At 47.5% G+C, this 21,759-nt stretch overlaps 2 protein-coding genes across 3 annotated transcripts in view; both read left to right on the top strand.

Moving 5' to 3' along the window:
* The window catches only part of SARS2 (seryl-tRNA synthetase 2, mitochondrial), a 209,078-nt gene that overhangs the window by 88,029 nt on the left and 99,290 nt on the right, over positions 1–21,759 (top strand). The window lies entirely within an intron of this gene.
* FBXO27 (F-box protein 27) overlaps positions 16,386–21,759 on the top strand; it is a 34,280-nt gene continuing 28,906 nt past the window's right edge. Inside the window, exons 1-4 of one of the 2 annotated variants that reach the window (XM_050769237.1) lie at positions 16,386–16,996; positions 17,429–17,824; positions 18,283–18,394; positions 18,480–18,575. In XM_050769237.1, the coding sequence (XP_050625194.1) occupies positions 17,455–17,824; positions 18,283–18,394; positions 18,480–18,575 (578 nt within the window). In that variant the 5' untranslated portion in view covers positions 16,386–16,996; positions 17,429–17,454. Of the gene's footprint in view, positions 16,997–17,090; positions 17,180–17,428; positions 17,825–18,282; positions 18,395–18,479; positions 18,576–21,759 lie in introns of those variants that run through there. The other variant, XM_050769238.1, reaches the window with a different exon arrangement.

Below are 21,759 nucleotides of genomic sequence, written 5' to 3'. Positions count from 1 at the left end.
TCTTCACTCAGGAAGGAATTCAAGGATGAGCCCATGGTGTTTGACAGCAATCTTTTAGAGAACAGTGCTGCTCCTTGCAGAACAGAGCTGGCTCATAGGCAGTGCACCCAGACTAGACAACTTATAGGCTGTTGGCAACTATTTATACTCACTTCTATCCACTTTCAGTGACATGCAAATTAGGGGGCGGGTTAATGCAAATTGAGAGGGTGGGTCATTTAGAACTGTGTGAAATGGGAGATAACTTCCAGGTAGCAAAGGGGCGGTAACTTCCAGGTCGTTGCCATGGCATTTGTAAACTGTCATGCTCTGGTGGGAGTGTCTTAAGCTAATAGACAATGAGAGCAGCTAGGGATTCCTGCCTAGGGGTTGGCTGGTTTCTGCCAGTTTCTTTACTTCATCCCGTCTGGACCAGATCCTGTTTTGGTCAGCAGGGTTGTGACCAGAAAACAAGTCCTGCTGGTCTCCTACCTCAATCTGGCTTAATCCTTTATCCCCTCCAGATCTCAGCTCAAAGGTCAGCTTCTCAGAGAGACCTTCCCTGGGTGCCCTGCCTGAAACTTACAGCTCCCTCCCGCTCTTCCTACCGCCTCCCTGGCTTAGTTTGCTTTCTGCCTCCACAGCACTTACCACCCTCGTAGGTTCTATTTATTTACATCCTTCCTTACTGCCTGTTTTACGCTATAGAACGTCAGTTCCTGGAGGGCAGACATTTTACCCCTCTCTTTCACTGCTGTGTCCCCAGTGCCTAACCCAAAGCCTGGCAAACAGCTGGTGCTCAGCAAATGCTTGCGAAATGTGAGTGAGGATGGCACTTCCTCACGGGGCCATGGTTTCATGTTAACTAGCTTCTGTGTGGGGCTGCCACATGAGGATGGTTACGGGCCATGTCAGGAAATCATTGCGTGGCTATGGGAATAAAGGTGCCAGCCCATGTTTAATTCAGGAAGAAATTTATTTATTTATTTATTTATTTATTTATTTATTTATTTATTTATTTTGAGATGGAGTCTCACTCTTGTCACCCAGGCTGGAGCGTAGTGGCATGATCTCGGCTTACTGCCACCTCTGCCTCCTGGGTTCAAGCAATTCTCCTGCCTCAGCCTCCCAAGTAGCTGGGATTACAGGCACTTGCCACCACACCTGGCTAAGTTTTGTATTTTAGTAGAGATGGGATCTCACCATGTTGGCCAGGCTGGTCTCAAACTCCTGACCTCAGGTGATCCACCTGCCTCAGCCTCCCAAAGTGCTGGGATTGCAGGAGTGAGCCACTGCACCCAAATTTCTACTTGATTTCTTTTTTTCTTTCTTTTTTTTTTTAATGGGGGTCTTGCTATGTTACTGAGGCTGGTCTCGAACTCACAGGCTCAAGTGATCCCCTTGCCTCAGCCTCCCAAGTAGCTGGAATTACAGGCACACACCACCACATCATGCTGCCAGCTGGAAATATCTGATGGGCAGAACTAATGATTCCAAAAGTCCTTATTCCCTTCTGCCTCATCTGTTCTTGCTTCAAAGGTCAGTTCAGCCTTGCTGGGAAGACTTTCTTCTCCCATAAATGATACACATTGGAAAAAAAAAAAAAAGATACACATTGGATTATTTTCTCCTTTTTCTACAGATTGTTGTTCCAAAATTATTACACTGTATAGCATTGTTTTATGTGCTTTTTGTTTTGTGTTTTGAGACACAGTCTTGCTCTTTCACCCAGGCACGAGTGCAGTAGCATGATCTTGGCTCACTGCGGCCTCAACCTTCTGGGCTCAAGTAATCCTCTCGCCTCTAGCTGAGACTACAGGCACGTGCCACCACACCCGGCTGATTTTTATATTTTTTTTTTTGTAGGGAGGGGGTCTTGCTATTTTGCTCAGGCTGGTCTCAAACTCCTGGCCTCAAGCAATCTTCCCTCCTCAGCCTCCCAAAATGCTGGCATTACAGATGTGAGCCACTGTGCCTGGCCAAGGTTGTGGTTTTTGCAGAGTCTTTCGTGATAGTTTTGTGATCAGGCACACAAGTGTGAGAACCCTATCTTCATGGCCTTCCCCAGCTCTGTTTTTCAGGGTTTTCTTAATCTTAGTGACTCCACAGTGACTCTGACAACTTTCACATTTCTCCTTTTTGATTAAGATCTTTCTCCAAAAGCATCACTGATTGATCATCCTGTATTTGGGTTTTGATGTATCTTGGTGCTGTGATGTACCTGTCCCAGTTGCAATTCATGTTGTGGGGAAGTGACTGGTGTCCAGAAGTATCAAAACTGTAGCAATCCCTCCTCCTTTTTTTTTTTTTTTTTTTTTTTTTGAGACAGAATCTCACTCACTCTGTCACCCAGGCTGGAGTGAAGTGGCGTGATCTCGGCTCACTGCAACCTCCGTCACCCAGGTTCAAGTGATTCTCCTGCCTCAGCCTCCCAAGTAGCTGGGATTACAGGCACACACCACCACACCTGGCTAATTTTTGTAATTTTAGTAGAGATGGGGTTTCACCATGTTGGCCAGGCTGGTCTCGAACTCCTGACCTCAAGTCACCCGCTTCGGCATCCCAAAGTGCTGGGATTATAGACATGAGCCACTGTGCCCAGCCTCAAAACACTTTTAATCTAAAGCCTGAGAAGGAACTGGAGAAAACAATGTATTTGAACAACAAGGGAAGTGTGACGGGAGTGGCTCTCAGACTAAGTCTTCATGGCATCTATTATTAAGTTCAGTTTTATCTGTTCTGTAGTCTTTTATTAACATCTCAAAATGCTGGGCCAACGTTATTTTGTTAGGAGTTGTACTGAATGCAAAAATTTAACAACATACAAAGTTGTTTTGTTTCGTTTTGTGTTTTGTTTTTTAGAGACAGGATCTTGCTTTGTTGCCCAAGCTGGACTGCAGTGGTACAATCCTAGCTCACTGCAGCATCCACCTCCTCGGCCCAGGTGATCCTCCTGCTCGTCTGCCAAGTAGCAAGCGTGGGAAATGTGACTGGGGGCTACATGCATCAGCTAACGGAACAAAAAGTTTTACAATGCTTTTTTTCATACAGTGTCTGGAATTTACAGATAACACAAGTAGTTTAGGTCAGGAGTTGATGTTATTATTATTACTTTTTTTAACTCCTAGGGCCAGGTGGTGGTGCCAAGGTTGTCTGGCTATTTATCTTTTGTTTCTTTCTAACTTTTTGCTCTCTCTCTTTCCTCTTGTCTTGTGAACGAAGCAAGGTAGGGGGAGGAGGGCAGCAGGAGTAGCAGTGGTCTCCTTCCTTACTGCCAAATGAAAAGGATAGCATTAAGGGGGTAAAAATCTTATTATGAGTTAGTCTTGTTCCAAATGTCTTGGGAAAAGCCGTCCGCAGTGTGAAAACATCAACTTCTCCTGATTTTCAGTTTGTACGTCTTTGGTCATGATGTCAGACAGTTTGGTGAGCTTTTTTTTTTTTTTTTTTTTTGAGACGGAGTCTCGCTCTGTCGCCCAGGCTGGAGTGCAGTGGCTGGATCTCAGCTCACTGCAAGCTCCGCTTCCCGGGTTTACACCTTTCTCCTGCCTCAGCCTCCCGAGTAGCTGGGACTACAGGCGCCCGCCACCTCGCCCAGCTAGTTTTTTGTATTTTTAGTAGAGACGGGGTTTCACCTTGTTAGCCAGGATGGTCTCGATCTCCTGACCTTGTGATCCGCCCATCTCGGCCTCCCAAAGTGCTGGGATTACAGGCTTGAGCCACCGCGCCCGGCCGTTTTTGGTGAGCTTTTGTGTGGCCTATACATTGGGCACAAGGTTTGTTCCTTAAAATTGGTCTCATTTCAGTTTATAGAGCTTTGGAAACAGAGCAGCTTTTACTTTATTTATTTATTTATGTTTGTTTGTTTGTTTGTTTATTGAGACAGAGTCTTACTCTGTTGCCCAGGCTGGAGTGCAGCAGAGCAATCTCAGCTCACTGCCACCTCCACCTCCCAGGTTCAAGCAATTCTCATGTCCCAGCCTCCCGAGTATCTGGGTCTACAGGTACATGCCACCAAGTGCGGGTAATTTTTGTAATTTTATTAGAATAGGGTTTCATCGTGTTGGCCGGGCTGGTCTCAAACTCCCAACATCAGGTGATCTACCCACCTCAGCCTCCCAAAATGCTGTGATTATAGGCATGAGCCACCTTACCCATCCAGCTGTTGCTTTTAGTTGGAGAGCTGTAGCAATACATTGGAGGAAGTCAGGAGAATTCAGGAACTTGTCCAGTCTATAGGTAGATAACAAGAACTTAAAAACAATGCACAGGGCTGCAATCTATTAATAGGTATATTATAGTTTTTCTTTAGAAACGTAAATTTTTCTCTCCACATTTATCATATAGGAATCTCAGATTTAAAAACCTCTTGAGGCTCAGAAGCCAAACCAAGGCAGACTTTAGATTTTACCAATAGGTTCTTAAGGTTCTTAAGGTTCTTGGGCCTGCCAGAAATGGGCCATTTTTACTCATTCACTGTAAGACTGAGAACTCTTGAAGCCAGGCATTTTATGTATATTTTAAAATACAATATTTCAGGCCAGGCATGGTGGCTCACACTTGTAACCCCAGCACTATGGGATGCCGAGGTGGGTGGATCATCTGAGGTCAGGAGCTCGAGACCAGCCTGGCCAACATGGTGACACCCTGTCTCTACTAAAAATACACACACAAAAAAATTAGCTGGGCATGGGGTGCACACCTGTTATCCTAGCTACTCGGAAGGCTGAGGCAGGAGAATCACTTGAACCTGGGAGGCAGAGGTTGCAGTGAGCCGAGATCACACCACTGCACTCCAGCCTGGGTGACAGAGTGAAACTCGGTCTCAATAAATAAATAAATTAATTAATTAAAATAAAATATATGACACTTCAGTCAGAGCCTTGTGATATAGCCAGTGTTTTCTGTTGTATCTTGCTTATAAAGAAAGGGCATGCCGGGCGCGGTGGCTCAAGCCTGTAATCCCAGCACCTTGGGAGGCCGAGACGGGTGGATCACGAGGTCAGGAGATCGAGACCATCCTGGCTAACACGGTGAAACCCCGTCTCTACTAAAAATACAAAAAACTAGCCGGGCGAGGTGGCGGGCGCCTGTAGTCCCAGCTACTTGGGAGGCTAAGGCAGGAGAATGGCGTGAACCCAGGAGGCGGAGCTTGCAGTGAGCTGAGATCCGGCCACTGCACTCCAGCCTGGGCGACAGAGCGAGACTCCGTCTCAAAAAATAAATAAATAAATAAATAAAGGGCAGACTTTTTCTGAACTTACATAAATAAAAATAAGAATACTCACAAATAGTTTCCAGATTTTGGAGGAATCAAGTGAGGGGAAAAAGCACATGCTTTACCTTTGTTTTTTTGGTTTTGTTTGTTTGTTTGTTTGCTTTTTGAGGAGTCTGGCTCTATTACCTGTCACCCAGTCTGGAGTGTAATAGCAAAGTCTCAGCTCACTGCAACCTCCATCTCCTGGGTTCGAGCAATTCTCCCGCCTCAGACTCCCAAGTAGCTGGGATTACAGGTCTGTGCCACTATGCCTGGCTAATTTGTGTATTTTTAGTAGAGACAGGGTTTCACCATTTGGCTAGGCTGATCTCAAATTCCCGATCTCAAGTGATCTGCCTGCCTTGGCCTCCCAAAGTGCTGGGATTACAGCCATGAGCCACCACGCCTGGCCAAGATCTGATGGTTTTATAAGGGGCTTTTCCCCCTTTGCTCAGCACTTCTCTCTCCTGCTGCCCTGTGAAGAAGGGCATGTTGCTTCCCCTTCTGCCATGATTGTAAGTTACTTGAGGCCTCCCTAGCCACGCTGAAGAACTGTGAGTCAATTAAAACTCTTTCCTTTATAAATTATCCAGTCTTGGGTATTTCTTCATAGCAACTTGAGAATGGACTAATACAGTAACCTTAAATTTTAGTGAAAACCTGGGAAGTAAGAAATCTTGAATTGTCTGTCACATATCAGTATTTTATAAATGAAAGTCATTTAATAACTTTACAAACATGTTTTCCCATAATTTTTATATGTATTAATAGACTCCAAAATATTTAGTTTTTATAATTATAAGAAGCCAGCTGGAGCTGGGCATGGTGGCTCATGCCTGTAATGCCAGCACTTTGGGAGGCTGAGGTGGGTGGGTCACTTGAGGTCAGGAGTTCGAGACCACTCTGGCCAACATGGTGAAACCCCATCTCTACTAAAAATACAAAAATTAGCCCAGCATGGTGGTGGGTGCCTATAATCCCAGCTACTTGGGAGGCTGAGGCAGGAAAATCTCTTGAGCCCAAGAGGTGGAGGTTGTAGTAAGCTGAGATCATTCCATTGAACTCCAGCCTGGGAGACAGAGCAAGACTCCATCACAAGAAAAAGAAGAAGAAAAAAAAAAGAAGCTAGCTGGGCACAGTGGCTCATGCCTATATTCTAGCACTTTAGGAGGCCAAAGCAGGCAGAACACTTGAGCCCAGGAGTTCAAGACCATCCTGGGCAACATGGCAAAACTTTGTCTCTACAAAAAATAAAAAATTTAGCTAGGCATGGTGGTGCACACCTATAGTTCCAGGTACTTGGGAGGCTCAGCTGGAGGATCACCTGAGCCCAGGGAGATTGAGGCTGCAGTTAGCTGTGATCATGCCACTACACTTCAGACTGGGTGACAGAGTAAGACCCTGTCTCAAAAAATAAATAAATAAAAATTTAAAAATATAAGAAGCCAAGAACAAACATATATATGTTCAGCAATTTGTTTCTGTTTATCTTATTTAAAAATGACCCAGAAATTTAATGAATATCTATTATTTAATTTACCATAACATAATTTAGAGATTTCAAGTTATATAAAAAGTTCATTTTTAAGCATATATCCCATTTACACTTACCCAAATTTTTTTAACATTTACCTAGATTCCTTAGGAAAATTTAGATATTAGACAAACCTAGCAATCACTTTGTTATTTCTCATTTCACAAAATTTGTAGCCTGTAAATATATGATTATTTTGCCAATATCTCAGAAGACACAGGTATTTTTATTAAACCAACCTTACTTTAAAAAATTACACCAGGATAATTCTATTTTAGACTAGGTTTATAGCTTTATAAACTTTGTGCCAAATCCTGTCATATTATAATATCTAGCAGTGACAAATATAAAACTGACCATTAAACCCAGGAAAAAAAGTTTATACTGACAATTTTGAAGATGTTTATGTTTTTAATTTTACCAATAATTTAAAAACCAGCTTATTTATTAAAGATTTACTTAACTTACATGAAATAAAAGGCATTTGGGTTATTATATATTTTATATTTTGTATTTTATATGAGCACTCTTTTTTTTTTTTTTTTTTTTGAGATGGAGTCTCACTCTGTCTCCCAGGGTGGAGTGCAGTGTCATCCCAGCACTGTGGGAGGCCGAGGTGGGCGGATCACTTAAGGTCAGGAGTTCGAGACCAGCCTGGCCAACATGGTGAAACCCCATCTCTACTAAAAAAATACAAAAATTAATTGGACATGGTGGCTCATGCCTGTAATCCCAACTACTCAGGAGGCCGAGGCAGGAGAATTGTTTGAACCCAGGAGGCAGAGGTTCCAGTGAGCCAAGATCAAACCACTGCACTCCAGCCTGGGCAACAGAGCGATACTCCATCTCAAAAAAAAAAAAAATGTGCACAAGAATAGGCCATAATATGTGCCAGCTGGAAACCGCCCCCCCAACAGAAAACCTGACATGCCTTAATGTTTGAGAATCCCTTTCCACTTCGTATTAATCTTCCAAGAGCAAAGAAAATCCTGTAAATCCTGTCAGGGAACGTCAGGAGTTTAGACAGGTATTTTAGATAATGGTGACCACCCTGGTGGCTGTTAATTAGCCATCACACACCCACCATTTAGAATGTTTATTTTTCACATGCCTATAATCCCAGCTACTTAGGAGGCTGAGGCAGGAGAATCGCTTGAACCTGGGAGGTGGAGGTTGCGGTGAGCCGAGATTGCGCCATTGCACTCCAGCCTGGGCAACAAGAATAAAACTCTGTCTCAAAAAAAAAAAAAAAAAAAAAAGAATTTTTATTTTTGCTCTTGAAAGATTTTTTGGAAACAAGCGAGTGAAGGGTCAAACCAAATCAAAAGAAACCAAGATAAAAGTGTTCACAGAAATGTTAAGTGAGGTGTGCAGATCAAACAAAATATGAAACTAGGTGCACAAACCAGAGGAGGCGTGCCTCACAGATAGAACGCAAACTCTGCAGAAACCAAGAGTACGCAATTCACAAAGACACTGCTCTCTATACCGGGAAGGGCTTACCAGAAAAGACAAAAAAGTATTTTATCATTTCAGGAAGGATGTATGGTCCTTTACTAAGGTGGTCTTGTCCAAGCCGGGCACGGTGGCTCACGCCTGTAATCTCAACACTTTGGGAAGCTGAGGCAGGTGGATTACTTGAGGTCAGGAGTTCGACACCAGCCTGGCCAACATGGTGAGACTCCATCTCTACTAAAAATACAAAAATTAGCTGGGCATGGTGGCTCACCTGTAATCCCAGTGACTTGGGAGGTGAAGGCAGGAGAATCACTTGAACCCAGGAGGTAGAGGTTGCAGTGAGCCAAAATCGTGCCACTGCACTGCAGCCTGGATGACAGAGGGAGACTCCATCTCAAAAAAAAAAAAAAAGGCGGGGGGTCTTATGTAAACCAGATCTCAAATAATACCAAAAAGACTCTAACAAAATAAATCAAAAAGCCTCTTAACAAAAAGAAGGGAGGCTCAGCCTGAGATGGGACTCACCATGGTAGAAAAGAAGAGCCATCCATGTAAGGAGAGAGCTCAGAGAGCCCAAGTGAGCTGCACAGCAATTCCAAGAACCACCAATTCCTTCAGATAGTAATCTCATGCAGGTCCCATTTCTGACACCATATATATCAACTTAATCAACAAACAGAAGAGGTTCTATAAAAGAAGAGATGTTTGCCTCAGGCCCGTTGGCTCACACCTGTAATCTCAGCACTTTGGGAGGCTGAGGTGGGCAGATCACCTGAGGTCAGGAGTTCGAGACTAGCTTGACCAACATAGTGAAATCCCATCTCTACTAAAAATACAAAAAAAGTAGCTGGGCGTGGTGGTGGACGCCTGTAATCCTAGCTACTCAGGAGGCCAAGGCAGGAGAATCACTTGAACTGGGGAGGCAAAGGTTGCAGCGAGCCGAGACTGCGCCACTGCACTCCAGCCTGGGCAACAGAGCCAGATTCTGTATCAAAAAAAAAAAAAAAAGAGAGAGAGAGAGGAGAGATGTTTGTTTGGGAATACAGCATTGCAATGAGAATCTGCATGCCATAGTGAACTATGTGCAGATTCAGGCAGGTAAAGGAAGACAAAGGCTCTTACAAGAAAAAATGAGGAGGAGTTTTGAAATAATTATCCTTGGCTACAAAGATCAAGATCAAGGGTGATGCCAATTCGAGGTCAGACAGGCAGTTCTTCCACAGAGGGCTTTGTAGAACCATTTTTTGTGTAAAGTTGTAATGCCCTTAGGGCAAGTTTATGGTTTCTGTAGAGTCTTTTGTAATTGTTTTTGTTATCAGGTGTATAAACGTGAGAACTCTGTCTTCATGGCGTTCCCTGGCTCTATTTGTCAAGGTTTTCTTTTTCTTTCTTTCTTTCTTTTTTTTTTGAGACGGAGTCTTGCTCTGTCGCCCAGGCTGGAGTGCAGTATGACGCCATCTCGGCTCACTGCAACCTCCATCTCCTGGGTTCAAGTAATTCTCCTGTCTCAGCCTCCTGAGTAGCTGGGACTACAGGCACACACCACCATGCCCGGCTAATTTTTGTATTTTTAGTAGAGACGGGGTTTCGCCGTGTTGGCCAGGCTGGTCTCGAACTCCTGATCTCAAATGATCCGCCTCCCCCTCAGCCTCCCAAAGTGCTGGGAATAAGGCATGAGCCACTGCGTCCGGCCCACCCAGGAAAAAATTCAAGGGCAATCCAGAGGTAGGAGAAACAGCTTTATTGAAGTGGCAGTGTCACAGCTTGGTGGCCGCTACTGCAGAGCAGGGCTATTCATAGGCAGGCAGTAGCAGCCCAGGGCAGTTCCGCAGTCATATTTATACACACCTTTAATTTTGCATGTAGATTAAGGGGCGGTTCATGCAGAAATTTCTAGGAAAGGGGGAGTCATCATTGGGTCATTGCTACAGAAAGGGGCAGTAACGCTACGGTGTTGCCATGGCAATGGTAAACTGACATGGCATACTGGTGGACCTGTCTCATAGAAAGCTGCTTCCAGCTGAGCGCGCTGGCTCACACCTGTAATCCCAGCACTTTGGGAGGCCAAGGTGGGTGGATCACCTGAGGTCTGGAGTTTGAGACCAGCCTGGCCAACATGGTGAAACCCCGTCTCTACTAAAAATACAAAATTAGCCAGGTGTGGTGGCGGGTGCCTGCAATCCTAGCTACTCGGGAGGTTGAGGCAGGAGAATCACTTGAACATGGGAGGCAGAGGTTGGAGTGAGCTGATCTTGCACCATTGCACTCCAGCCTGGGCGACAGAGCAAGACTCCGTCTCAAAATAATAATAATAATAATAATAATAAATAAAGCTGGTTGGGTGCAGTGGCTTACACCTGTAATCCCAGCACTTTGGGAGGCTGAGGCAGGTGGATTGCGAGGTCAGGAGATGGAGACCATCCTGGCTAATAGGTGAAACCCCGTCTCTACTGAAAACACAAAAAATTAGCCAAGCATGGTGGCACACTACTGTAGTCCCGGCTACTTGGGAGGCTGGGGCAGAAGAATCGCTTGAACCTGGGAGGCAGAGGTTGCAGTAAGCCAAGATCGCACCACTGCACTCCAGCCTGGCAACAGAGTGAGACTCCATCTCAAATAAATAAACAAATAAATAAAGTAATAAAGCTGCTTCCCACCCTCCCACCCTCCCGCTGTCCCCCACCGCCCTGTTTTACCAAGTCTTCAGTCTGATCTGGTGTCCAAGCCCCACCTCTGGAGTCAAGTCCCGCCTCCTACCTCACTCTAATCTTGTTACAATGGCCTCTAGGGAGAGCTGTAGTCAAGAAAGTCACATTGGTGGAACCTCTAACACCCTTGGAATTATTTGTGCAGCCCACTTCTCTGTACCCAGAGGTCCATGACATTTCTACTTCTGCAAACCGGACCAGCAGGACTTTCCCCAGCTTCCCACCCACACCCCAAGCAGAGAGAGAAGCTTGCAGCCCCTACTCACCTCTTGCTTTGCATCAGTGTTGCTCAGCCTCATCAGAGCCAATGCCCCTGATTTATAGCAAATAATTTCTCATGCCGCCTTTATTACCTTGAAATGAAATACTTAGATAATAAAACCTAGCTCCAAAATGCCCTAACTATAATGTAAAGGGGAAATAAAAGGAGAGAAATTTAAGTTAGCCGGGCGTGGTGGCATGTGCCTGTAATCCCAGCTACTTGGGAGGCTGAAGCAAGAGAACCACTTGAACCCAGGAGGCGGAGGTTGTAGTGAGCCAAGATCGCGCCACTGCACTCCAGCCTGGGCAACAGAACGAGACTCCATCTCAAAAAAAAAAAAAAAAAAAAAAAAGAATACGTGTATCAACATGCAAGGGATGCTTGGCTTGATTCCTGTAAGATTCAGCTACTCAGTGCTTTGTCCTGGAAGCATCAGCTTTGGCATCTTCTGGGAATTTGTCACAAATGTGGACCTGATGATTTGGAATCCCCAAGGGGTTTGGTATAGCTCTAGAACATTTCCCCCTCTGTGTGGAGTCTCTGAAGCAACAGCTCCATAAAACCCACAGCTGGCCCTCCTAAATTAAGAGATTTTCTGGTTTGCTGAACTGAAGAACAACTCTGCTTTATCCATTACAAAGAAGGTAATTTTGAAAGTACCAATCTGTTTTTTTGTTCTCTGTTTCTGCTCTCCTCAGCCCTTTTCTTTCTATAAAGTATAGAGACAATGCCAGTGTGATGGCTCACACCTGTAATCCCAGCACTTTGGGAGACCAAGGCAGGAGGATTGCTTGAGGCTAAGAGTTTGAGATGAGACTGGACATTGTAGCAAGACCCCATCTCTGCAAAAAAATTTTTTAATTACCCAGACATGGTGGGACTATAGCTGTGCCTATAATCCCAGCTATTCGAGAGGATCACTTGAGGATGGGAGGTCAAGGCTGCAGTGACCTGACTCATGCCTGCAATCCCAGCACTTTGAGAGGCTGAGGTGGGAGGATGGCTTCAGCCTGGGAGGTCAAGTCTGCAGTGAGCCAGGATCACACCACTGCACTCCAAACTGGGTGACAGAGTGAAACCTCATCTCAAAAGAACTTTTTAAAATTTTTAACAAGTGAAGGGACAGGTGAAACTTTCCATCTACCATCTCTGAAGGCTTGATCATTTGAGTCTCTGAAATAAACTTGACAGTAGACAAATTAACCAGAGAAAAGGCACACAAATCCATTATGTGCACACACAGAGAAACCCCACAAAGTATGAGATTCAAAGACAGGCCAGATGGTTGAAGCTTAAATAGCATTTTGAGATACAGAAATAGATAGGGGCTAGGAGGCTTCTGGACCATGGCGGTGATAAGCTAAGGTAGGGTGAGGGGCAGAACTGCACTGAGAACAAAGGTCATCTTATTTGCAGATAAAGCCTCTCAGGTAGCAGTCCTTAGAGGGATCGGTGAAAGTCTGTCTGGGTGTGGTGTCTTTGGGGTGGAGTCCAAAAGTCTTGCCCTTGGGAGGAGAATTGGGGACTGGAAAAAGACACTGACTTTTCAGTATCTGCCCTTTTGACCTACTTGGATTTTTTTTTTTTTTTTGAAATGGAATCTTGCTCTGTTGCCCAGGCTAGAGTGCAGTGGCGCAATTTCAGCTTACTCCAACCTCTGCCTCCCAGGTTCTAGCAATTCTCCTGCCTCAGCCTCCTGAGTAGCTGGGACTATAGGTGCATGCCACCACACCCAGCTAATTTTTTATTTTAAGTAGAGATGAGGGTTTCACCATGTTGGCTAGGCTGGTCTCGAACTCCTGACCTCAAGTGATCTGCACGCCTCGGCCTCCTGAAGCGCTGAGATTACAGGCATGAGCCACAGTGCCTGGCCAACGTACTTGAACTTTTTAAACATTTTAACTGTTAAAAAAAAATCAGGCCAGGTGCAGTGGTTCATGCCTGTAATCCCAGCACTTTGGGAGGCCAAGGTGGGAGGATCACCTGAGGTCAGGAGTTCGAGATCAAGCCATTGCACTCCAGCCTGGGTGACAAAGTGAAAAAAGTTTAAAAAAAAAAAATCAAATACTTGGGTCATCATATCTCATTATCAACAAGATTCCCACTGCTTACACATTACATTAAAACTAATATATTAGTTTTAGTGGGCACAGTGGCTCATGCCTATAGTCCCAGCACTTTGGGAGGTAGAGGCGAGAGGACCACTTGAGCTCAGGAGTTCAAGACCAGCCTGGGCAACAGGAAGACCTTGCCTCTCCTTTAGTCCCAGCTACTCAGGAGGCTAAGGCAGGAGGATTGCTGGACTCCAGGAGTTTGAGGCTAAAGTGAGCTATGACAGAGTGAGACCTGGTCTCAAAAAATATATATAAAAGATTTTTTTTTTAGACAAATTTTCACTCTTGTTGCCCAGGCTGGAGTGCAATGGCGCGACCTCAGCTCACTGCAACCTCTTCTTCCTGGGTTCAAGCCATTCTTCTGCCTCAGCCTCCTGAGTAGCTGGGACTACAGGCACACACCACCACACCCAACTAATTTTTGTATTATTATTATTTTTAGTAGAGATGGGGTTTCACCATATTGGCCAGGCTGGTCTCGAAATCCTGACCTCGTGATCTGCCCACCTCAGCCTCCCAAAGTCCTGGGATTACAGGTGGGAGCCATTGCGCCCAGGTTTTTGTATTTTTAGTAGAGACGGGGGCCGGGCGCGGTGGCTCAAGCCTGTAATCCCAGCACTTTGGGAGGCCGAGGCGGGTGGATCACGAGGTCAGGAGATCGAGACTATCCTGGCTAACATGGTGAAACCCCGTCTCTACTAAAAATACAAAAAACTAGCCGGGCGTGGTGGCGGGCGCCTGTAGTCTCAGCTACTTGGGAGGCTGAGGCGGGAGAATGGCGTGAACCCGGGAGGCGGAGCTTGCAGTGAGCCGAGATCATGCCACTGCACTCCAGCCTGGGAGACACAGCGAGACTCCATCTCAAAAAAAAAAAAAAAAAAAAAAAAAAAAAAGTAGAGACGGGGTTTTACCATGTTGATGAGGCTGGTCTCAAACTCTTGGCCTCAGGTGATCCACCTGCCTCGGCCTCTCAAAGTGTTGGGATTACAGGCATGAGCCACCGTGCCCGGTTGAAACGAAATTTTTAAAATGAAAATATATGTATTGAGAAGAAATTAAACCAGCACAATAGTTCATCCATCTCTCCTAATTCAGGGTCTGCCTCTCCTATCCACTCAACCCAACCTCATTATGCCCCATTTTCCCTTGTCTGCTCTAATTTTTCATAGCACTAATCACTGTTTAACACACACACATACTTATTATGTTTACTGTTCATCATGGCAGATGCACATTACAGGCTCGTTTAAAGTGTATGCACTAATACAACTGTTTCATTCTTTTTTTTTTTTTGAGACAGGGTCTCGATGTGTAGCCCAGGCTGAAGTGCAGTGGCAGAGTGCCAGCTCACTGCAGCCTCAACCTCCCGGGCTCAAGCCACCCTCTCACCTCAGTCTCCCAAGTAGCTGAGACTACAGGTGCACACCACTATTTGCAGCTACTTTTTAAATTTTTTTGTAAAGACGGGGTCTCACTGTGCCGCCAGGGCTGGTCTCAAACTCCTAGGCTCAAGAGATCCTCCTGCCTCGGCCTCCCAAAGTGCTGGGATTACAGGCGTGAGCCCCCATGCCGGGCCCCATTTATTTCTTTTCTGCATTTGTGGAGAGGATTCTAAGAGGGTCAAAAGGAGGTTTTATTCTATTTATTTATTTATTTATTTATTTATTTAAGACAGCATCTCACTCTGTCACCTAGACTGGAGTGCAGTGGCGAGGTCTCGGCTCACTGCAACTTCTGCCTCCCTTGTTGAAGTGATTCTCATGCCTCAGCTTCCCAAGTAGCTGGGATCACAGGCATGTGCCACCACACCCGGCTAATTTTTGTACTTTTAGTAGAGACGGGGTTTCACCATTTTGGCCAGGCTGGTCTCGAACTCCTGACCTCAAGTGATGTGCCTGCCTCAGCCTCCCAAAGTGCTGGGATTACAGGCGTGAGCCATCCTGCCTGGCCTGGAGGTTTTATATTTAATTATTTCCCTGATACTATGTAATTTGCCCATTATGCCAACAGTTTATCATGTCTGTCCCTCTAGAAGGTAAGTTCTTTGTAGGGAAGAATCCATGTCTGGTTTTGTTTGTTGAGGTCTTAAATTATGTATACGGCTCACAGTATGTCGAAGCCAAATAAAATATAGAGATATAGAGACAAATCTCTAAATTTAAAATGTTTTATCGCGGTGGCTTATGCCTGTGACCCCAGCACTTTGGGAGGCCGAGACGGGCAGACGACCTGAGGTCGGCAGTTTGAGACCATCCTGGCCAACATGGTGAAACCCTATTTCTACTAAAAATACAAAAATTAGCTGGGCATGGTGGCACGCACCTGTAATCCCAGCTACTCGGTAGGTTGAGGCAGGAGAATCACTTAAACCCAGAAGGAGGAGGTTGTAGTGAGACGAGATTGCCCCACTGCCCTCCAGCCTGGGCGACAGAGCGAGACTCTATCTCAAAAACATAATAAAACGTTTTATTTGGAAAGCAAGAATTGAAATTCGAGGCATCCACACAGACCAGGTGGTCTTCAGTACTTTCAAAGAACAAAGAGGTTAGAGGTTTTCATAAGAAACAGAAATGTTAGGTATTGTTTTGCAAGAAAGTTCATTGACACTAGCAACGTTGTGGGGAGCTGGCAAGTTCTGATTGGTAAGTGACAGCAGAGGGAAAAACCAGTCTTAGAGTCGCAGCAGGCTGTTTCAGTACCAGTTAGACTGCTTCCAGGTTACAACAGGCAATTTTAACAGCCAGGCTTGCAGAGAATCACATTCTTGGGGCAATGGTATCTGCCCTAAGTGTTTTTTTCCCCCTGGTCTCTCAACTTTGTTTTAGTTGGATACGACAAGAAGGATCCAATTCATATGATCAACTCTCACAATAGTTTTTTTCCTGTTTGTTTTTTGAGACAGAGTCTCACTCACTCTCTTGCACAGGCTGGAGTGCAGTGGTGCAATCTCTGCTCACTGCAACCTCCGACTCCTGCGTTCAAGTGATTCTCCTACCTGAGCCTCCAAATGAGCTGGGATTACAGGTGCGAGCCACCACGCCCAGTTAATTTTTGTATTTTTAGTAGAGATGGGGTTTCACCATGTTGGCCAGGCTGGTCTCGAATTTCTGACCTCAAGCGATCTGCCCGCCTTGGCCTCCCAAAGTGCTGGGATTACAGGCATGAGTCACCGCACCCAGCCACAATTGTATTTTTATTGGACAGAGCTGATCTAGAGGTTAAAATGAGGTGTTCCGGAGCTAAGCTGGCTGGATTCAAGTCCCTACTAGCTGGTGATCATAGGCAAGTCACCTGGCCTCTGCTGGTCTCAGTTTTTTCACCTGTGAAGTAAAGGGCGTAACAGCACCTACTTCATGGGGTTGCCAAATTGGCTGTCAGCAAAACCGTCCATAAAAGTTGGCTGGTGTTACTACTGGTTGCAGCATTCATTTTTAGCAGCTGGAGCCTGTTTTCTCCTGTGAAGTGAAGATAACCATGCCCGACCTTATAGGTGATGGAAATTTTTTAACACGTTAACGGATATGAGGCCTCCCACTCAGAAGCCTGACCAAAATAACAACGGTTGCTCGGAGCCAGACGTCTCATTGCCACTAACGAATTAGGGACATTTCAAGGGGCTGGCTGGAGGGGAAGGCAGTGAGCGGCAGACCCTGGATCCCCACCTGGCCCCCTCGCAGGAAGCAGGTTGGGTCTGGAGAAGGGAAGGGAGTAGGTGGGAGGGGCTGGGGAGTAAGAAAGAGGATGCAGGGGTGGGTGACGCTGGCTAGTAAGAGGGGAGGGGCCGGCGAGTTAAAAGGACGCAGAGGGGCGTGGGGAGCTTGCAACACAGCTAGGGTATCCCGGGTAGGAGCGCCGCCAGGCCCTGGGGTAGGATTTGGGGTGGGGTGTCGGTGGGGCCGCCGAGGGGGGCTGATTGCACGCAATTCGGGGCATACACACAGACCGCGGGGTCTCCGAGATATCGGGGCTATCAAGGACGGGCTGGGGGAGGGGGATTCGGGGACGGGGCTCTGGGATGGTGAAGATAGGGGTGCGGCTGGCTGAGTCAGGGCAGGCAGAGGCTGCGCGCCGCGGAGGCTGCTGGTCCCTGACGCCTTGACCCTTCCTCTCCCGCAGCCACAGCCGGGCCTGGCGGGGGGACCATGGGCGCCTGGGCCTCTAGGGGCCGGGCCGCCCGGGTCCCCGCGCCGGAGCCGGAGCCGGAACCCGAAGAGGCTCTGGACCTGAGCCAACTGCCCCCGGAGCTGCTTCTGGTGGTGCTGAGCCACGTCCCCCCGCGCACGCTTCTCGGGCGCTGCCGCCAAGTGTGCCGGGGCTGGCGAGCCCTGGTGGACGGCCAGGCCCTGTGGCTGCTGATCCTGGCCCGCGATGACAGCGCCACCGGCCGCGCGCTACTGCACCTCGCCCGCAGCTGCCAGTCTCCCGCCCGTAACGCCAGGCCTTGCCCCCTTGGCCGCTTCTGCGCGCGCAGACCCATCGGACGCAACCTGATTCGCAACCCCTGCGGCCAAGGTGGGATCTCGAAAGAGGAAGTCCCGGATGCTGGGCCACGGTGGGAGCGGCGGAGGGGCCGGAGGGGCGGGGCCGCAGTGGAACCGGTGGGAAGGGCCGGAAGGGCAGGGCCGCAGTCGGACCGGTGGGAGGAGTCGGAGGGGCTGGGCAGCATGGGGAGCCGGTCGGAGGTGTCGGAGGGGTGGGGCAGCATCGGCACGCCGGGTGCGGGGCTGGCTGGGCAGAGCTTCACTGGTTGCCTGTGGGAGGGGTAGGAATGGGGCAGTTCTGGGAGCCAGAGAGAGGGGCTGGAGGGGCAGGGCTTTGCTGCAAATCGGTGAGAAGGGTCAGAGGAGCGGGGCTTTGAGTGAGCTGGTGGGAGGGGCAGGGGGCGGGGCCTCGGTGGGGGGCCAGGAGTCTCACTAGGAACCAACAGGCGGGCGACTGGAACTTGGGCACAAGCCTTTTTTATTTCACAGAAGGCCTCCGAAAGTGGATGGTGCAGCACGGTGGGGACGGCTGGGTGGTGGAGGAAAACAGGACAACCGTGCCTGGGGCCCCTTCTCAGACGTGCTTCGTGACCTCATTCAGGTGAATGCCCCTGCTATCCTAAGGTCTGGCGCCTTGTTGAGAAAGGCCTGCCTGTTCTCATTACCCTGTCTCCTGCATTTCCCAGCTGGTGTCGCAAGAAGCAGGTCTTGGACCTAGAGGAGGAGGGTCTGTGGCCAGAACTGCTGGATAGTGGCAGGATTGAGATTTGTGTCTCTGACTGGTGAGTGTGACGATTAAAATAGCCCCTTGCTAAGCACTGACCACATGTGACATGACCTTTTTATGGGTGACTTAATTTAGGCCCCCTAACCCCTCCTTACAGATAAAAAATCTGAAGTTCCGGCCGGCCATGGTAGCTCACACCTATAATCCCAGCACTTTGTGGGGTCGAGGCAGACAGATCACTTGAGGTCAGGAGTTTGAGACCAGCCCACCCAGCATGGCAAAACCTCGTCTCTACTAAAAATACAAAAAAATTAACCAGATCTGGTAGTATGCACCTGTAGTCCCACATACTTAGGAGGCTGAGGGAGGAGAATCGCTTGAACCCAGGAGGTGGAGGTTGTGCCACTGCCCTCCAGCTTGGACAACAGAGTGAGACTCAGTCCTGGAAAAAAAGAATAAAAAGAAAAGAAACTGAAGTTCAGAGAGGTGAAGTGACAAACATACTCACAGTTCTAGTGATTAGCAGAGTACACGCCCTGAACCTCTCTGCTCATGCCCAAAGGGATGTGGATTGGAAAACAGAAGATGAGAGGCCTCGGGCCCAGCTCAGTCTTGTCCGTAAATGAATGAGATGCTCCTTGCCTTAGGAGGAGAAAACATAGCATAGTTGGCCAAGAGCTTAGGTTCTGGAGCCAGACCTCCCAGATTCAAACCCTAGCCTGCGGCTTTGTAGCCTTGGGCAAGTCACAGCATGCCTCTGTTTTCCCTGTTTACAAGATACGGCTTTTGCAGTGACAATTATTACATGGCAAGCACATAGCAAGTACTTTATATGAGCACCTTTTTTGAACCTTGATCCTGTGGGAAGGTGTATTTCAAGCCCTCAGATCATTCAGAGCTTCGCAGGAAACTGAGAGGTTGAGAAAGGGGAGAGGTTCGGCTCACTGCAACCTCCGCCTGCCAGGTTCAAGTGATTCTCCTGCCTCAGCCTACCGAGTAGCTGGGACTACAGGCACATGCCACCAACTGAGAGATTGGGACAGGCTGGGCATGGTGGCTCACCCCTGTAATCCCAGCACTCTGGGAGGCCGAGGTGGGCGGATCTCTTGAGGTCAGGAGTTCGAGACCAGCCTGGCCAACATGGCAAAACCCGTCTCTACTAAAAATACAAAAAATTAGGCAGGAGTGGTGGTATGCGTCTGTAATCCCAGCTACTTGGGAGGCTGAGGCAAGAGAATCACTTGAACCCGGGAAGTGGAGGTTGCAGTGAGCTGAGATGGTGCCACTGCACTCCAGCCTGGACAACAGAGTGAGATGCCACCTAAAAAAAAAAAAAGAAAAGAAAAAAAAAGGAGGAGATGGCTTGCCTGGGTCACACAGCCTGGGCTTAGCAGAACCTGGTATAAGGCCCAGACTCATCTGACTCCGGAGCTTGTCCTCTGTGTTGATGGTCTTGAAACTGGGGTGCATGAAGACTTTCCAGGGGGTATATGACCCAGATGGTTTTATGGGAGTCAAATTTCAGGTCCACTACAGCCAGAAACCCCCTATTATACAATTAATCTGCTATAGATTACATCTGTGTGGGAAGCATCATATGGTTCTCCTTCCCCAATCTCTTTCTCAGTGTCCCCCTTCTCTAGTTTTATAGGAAAAAAGCCCCTCACTAAGGTGTCATCCCCAGATGTAAGGACTACTAGGGAGCCAGGCAAAGTGGCCATTGGAAATTTGGGGCCTTAGCAAATCTACTTTTTTTTTTTTTGAGACAGTCTTACTCAGTGGCCCAGGCTGGAGTGCAGTGGTGCGATCTCAGCTCACTGCAACCTCTGCCTCCCAGGTTCAAGGGATTCTCCTGCCTCAGCCTCCCAAGTAGCTGGGATTACAGGTGTGCACCACCACACCTGGCTAATTTTTGTATTTTTAGTAGAGATAGGGTTTCACCATGTTGTCCAGGCTGGTCTCGAGCTGCTGATCTCAGGTGATCTGCCTGCCTCAGCCTCTTAAAGTGCCAGGATCACAGGCCTGAGCCACCTTGTCTGGCCAGCAAATTCACTCTTAATCAAGGCACCATAACCCTACTCCCCAACTCCATCTCATTAAGAGATACATCTCCAATAAGATTTTAATTTTTATTTTGTATTTTTTTTGGAGAGAGAGTCTTGCTCTTTCACCCAGGCTGGAGTGCAGTGGCATGATCTCAGCTCACTGCAATCTTCACCACCCGGCCTCAAGCAATCCTCCCACCTCAGCCTCCTGAGTAACTGGGACTACAGGTGCACACTGGCTAATTTTACGTGCCTGGCTAATTTTTGAATTTTTTGTTTTTTTGAGACAAAATTTCAGTGGTCGCCCACACTGGAATGCAATGGCACCATCTCAGCTTACTGCAACCTCCACCTTCTGGGTTCAAGTGATTCTCCTGCCTCAGCCTCCAAAGTAGCTGGGACTACAGGGATGCACCACCACACCTAGCTAATGTTTGTATTTTTAGTAGAGACGGGGTTTCACCATGTTGGCGAGGCTGGCCTCGAACTCCTGACCTCAGGTGATCTGCCCGCCTCTGCCTCCCAAAGTCCTGGGATTACAGGTGTGAGCCACCGCGCCTAGCCATATTTTTTGTAGAGACAGGGCTTTGCCATGTCACCCAGGCTGGCCTTGAACTCCTGGATTCAAGCAATCCTCCCACCTCTGCCTCCCGAAGTGCTGGGATTACCAGTGTGAGCACCCACACCTGGCCAGATTTTATTTTTTATTACTATTCATCAAACTATGTGACGTATTTGTGTTGTTTTGATCAGTGGGGTACTATTTGATTGTGATAATCAGTGGCTCCCCAAGTTTGCTGCACATCATAAAGGTAACTTTTAAAACATACAGTGCCCAGGGACCAGTCATACCAATTAAATCTGAGTGTCTGAGGGTGAGAGCCAGGCACCAATATTTTTTTGGGTTTTTTTTTTGAGTTTTGAGACAGGTTCTCCCTCTGTCGCCCAGGCTGGAGTGCAATGGCACGATCTCAGCTCACTGCAACCTCCACCTCCTGGGTTCAAGAGATTCTCCTGCCTCAGCCTCCCAAGTAGCTGGGATTACAGGCAGCCACCATGCCTGGCTAATTTTTGTATTTTTAGTAATTTTTGTATTTTGTATTTTAGTAGAATATTTAGTAAATTTTGTATTTTGACCACGTTGGCCAGGCTGGTCTCGAACTCCTGACCTCAAGTGATCCACCCGCATTGGCC

This window comes from Macaca thibetana, chromosome 19 (genome assembly GCF_024542745.1).
Source record: "Macaca thibetana thibetana isolate TM-01 chromosome 19, ASM2454274v1, whole genome shotgun sequence".
In the NCBI taxonomy this organism is placed as follows: Eukaryota; Metazoa; Chordata; class Mammalia; order Primates; family Cercopithecidae; genus Macaca; species Macaca thibetana.
This window is presented reverse-complemented; position numbering and strand designations above follow the sequence as displayed.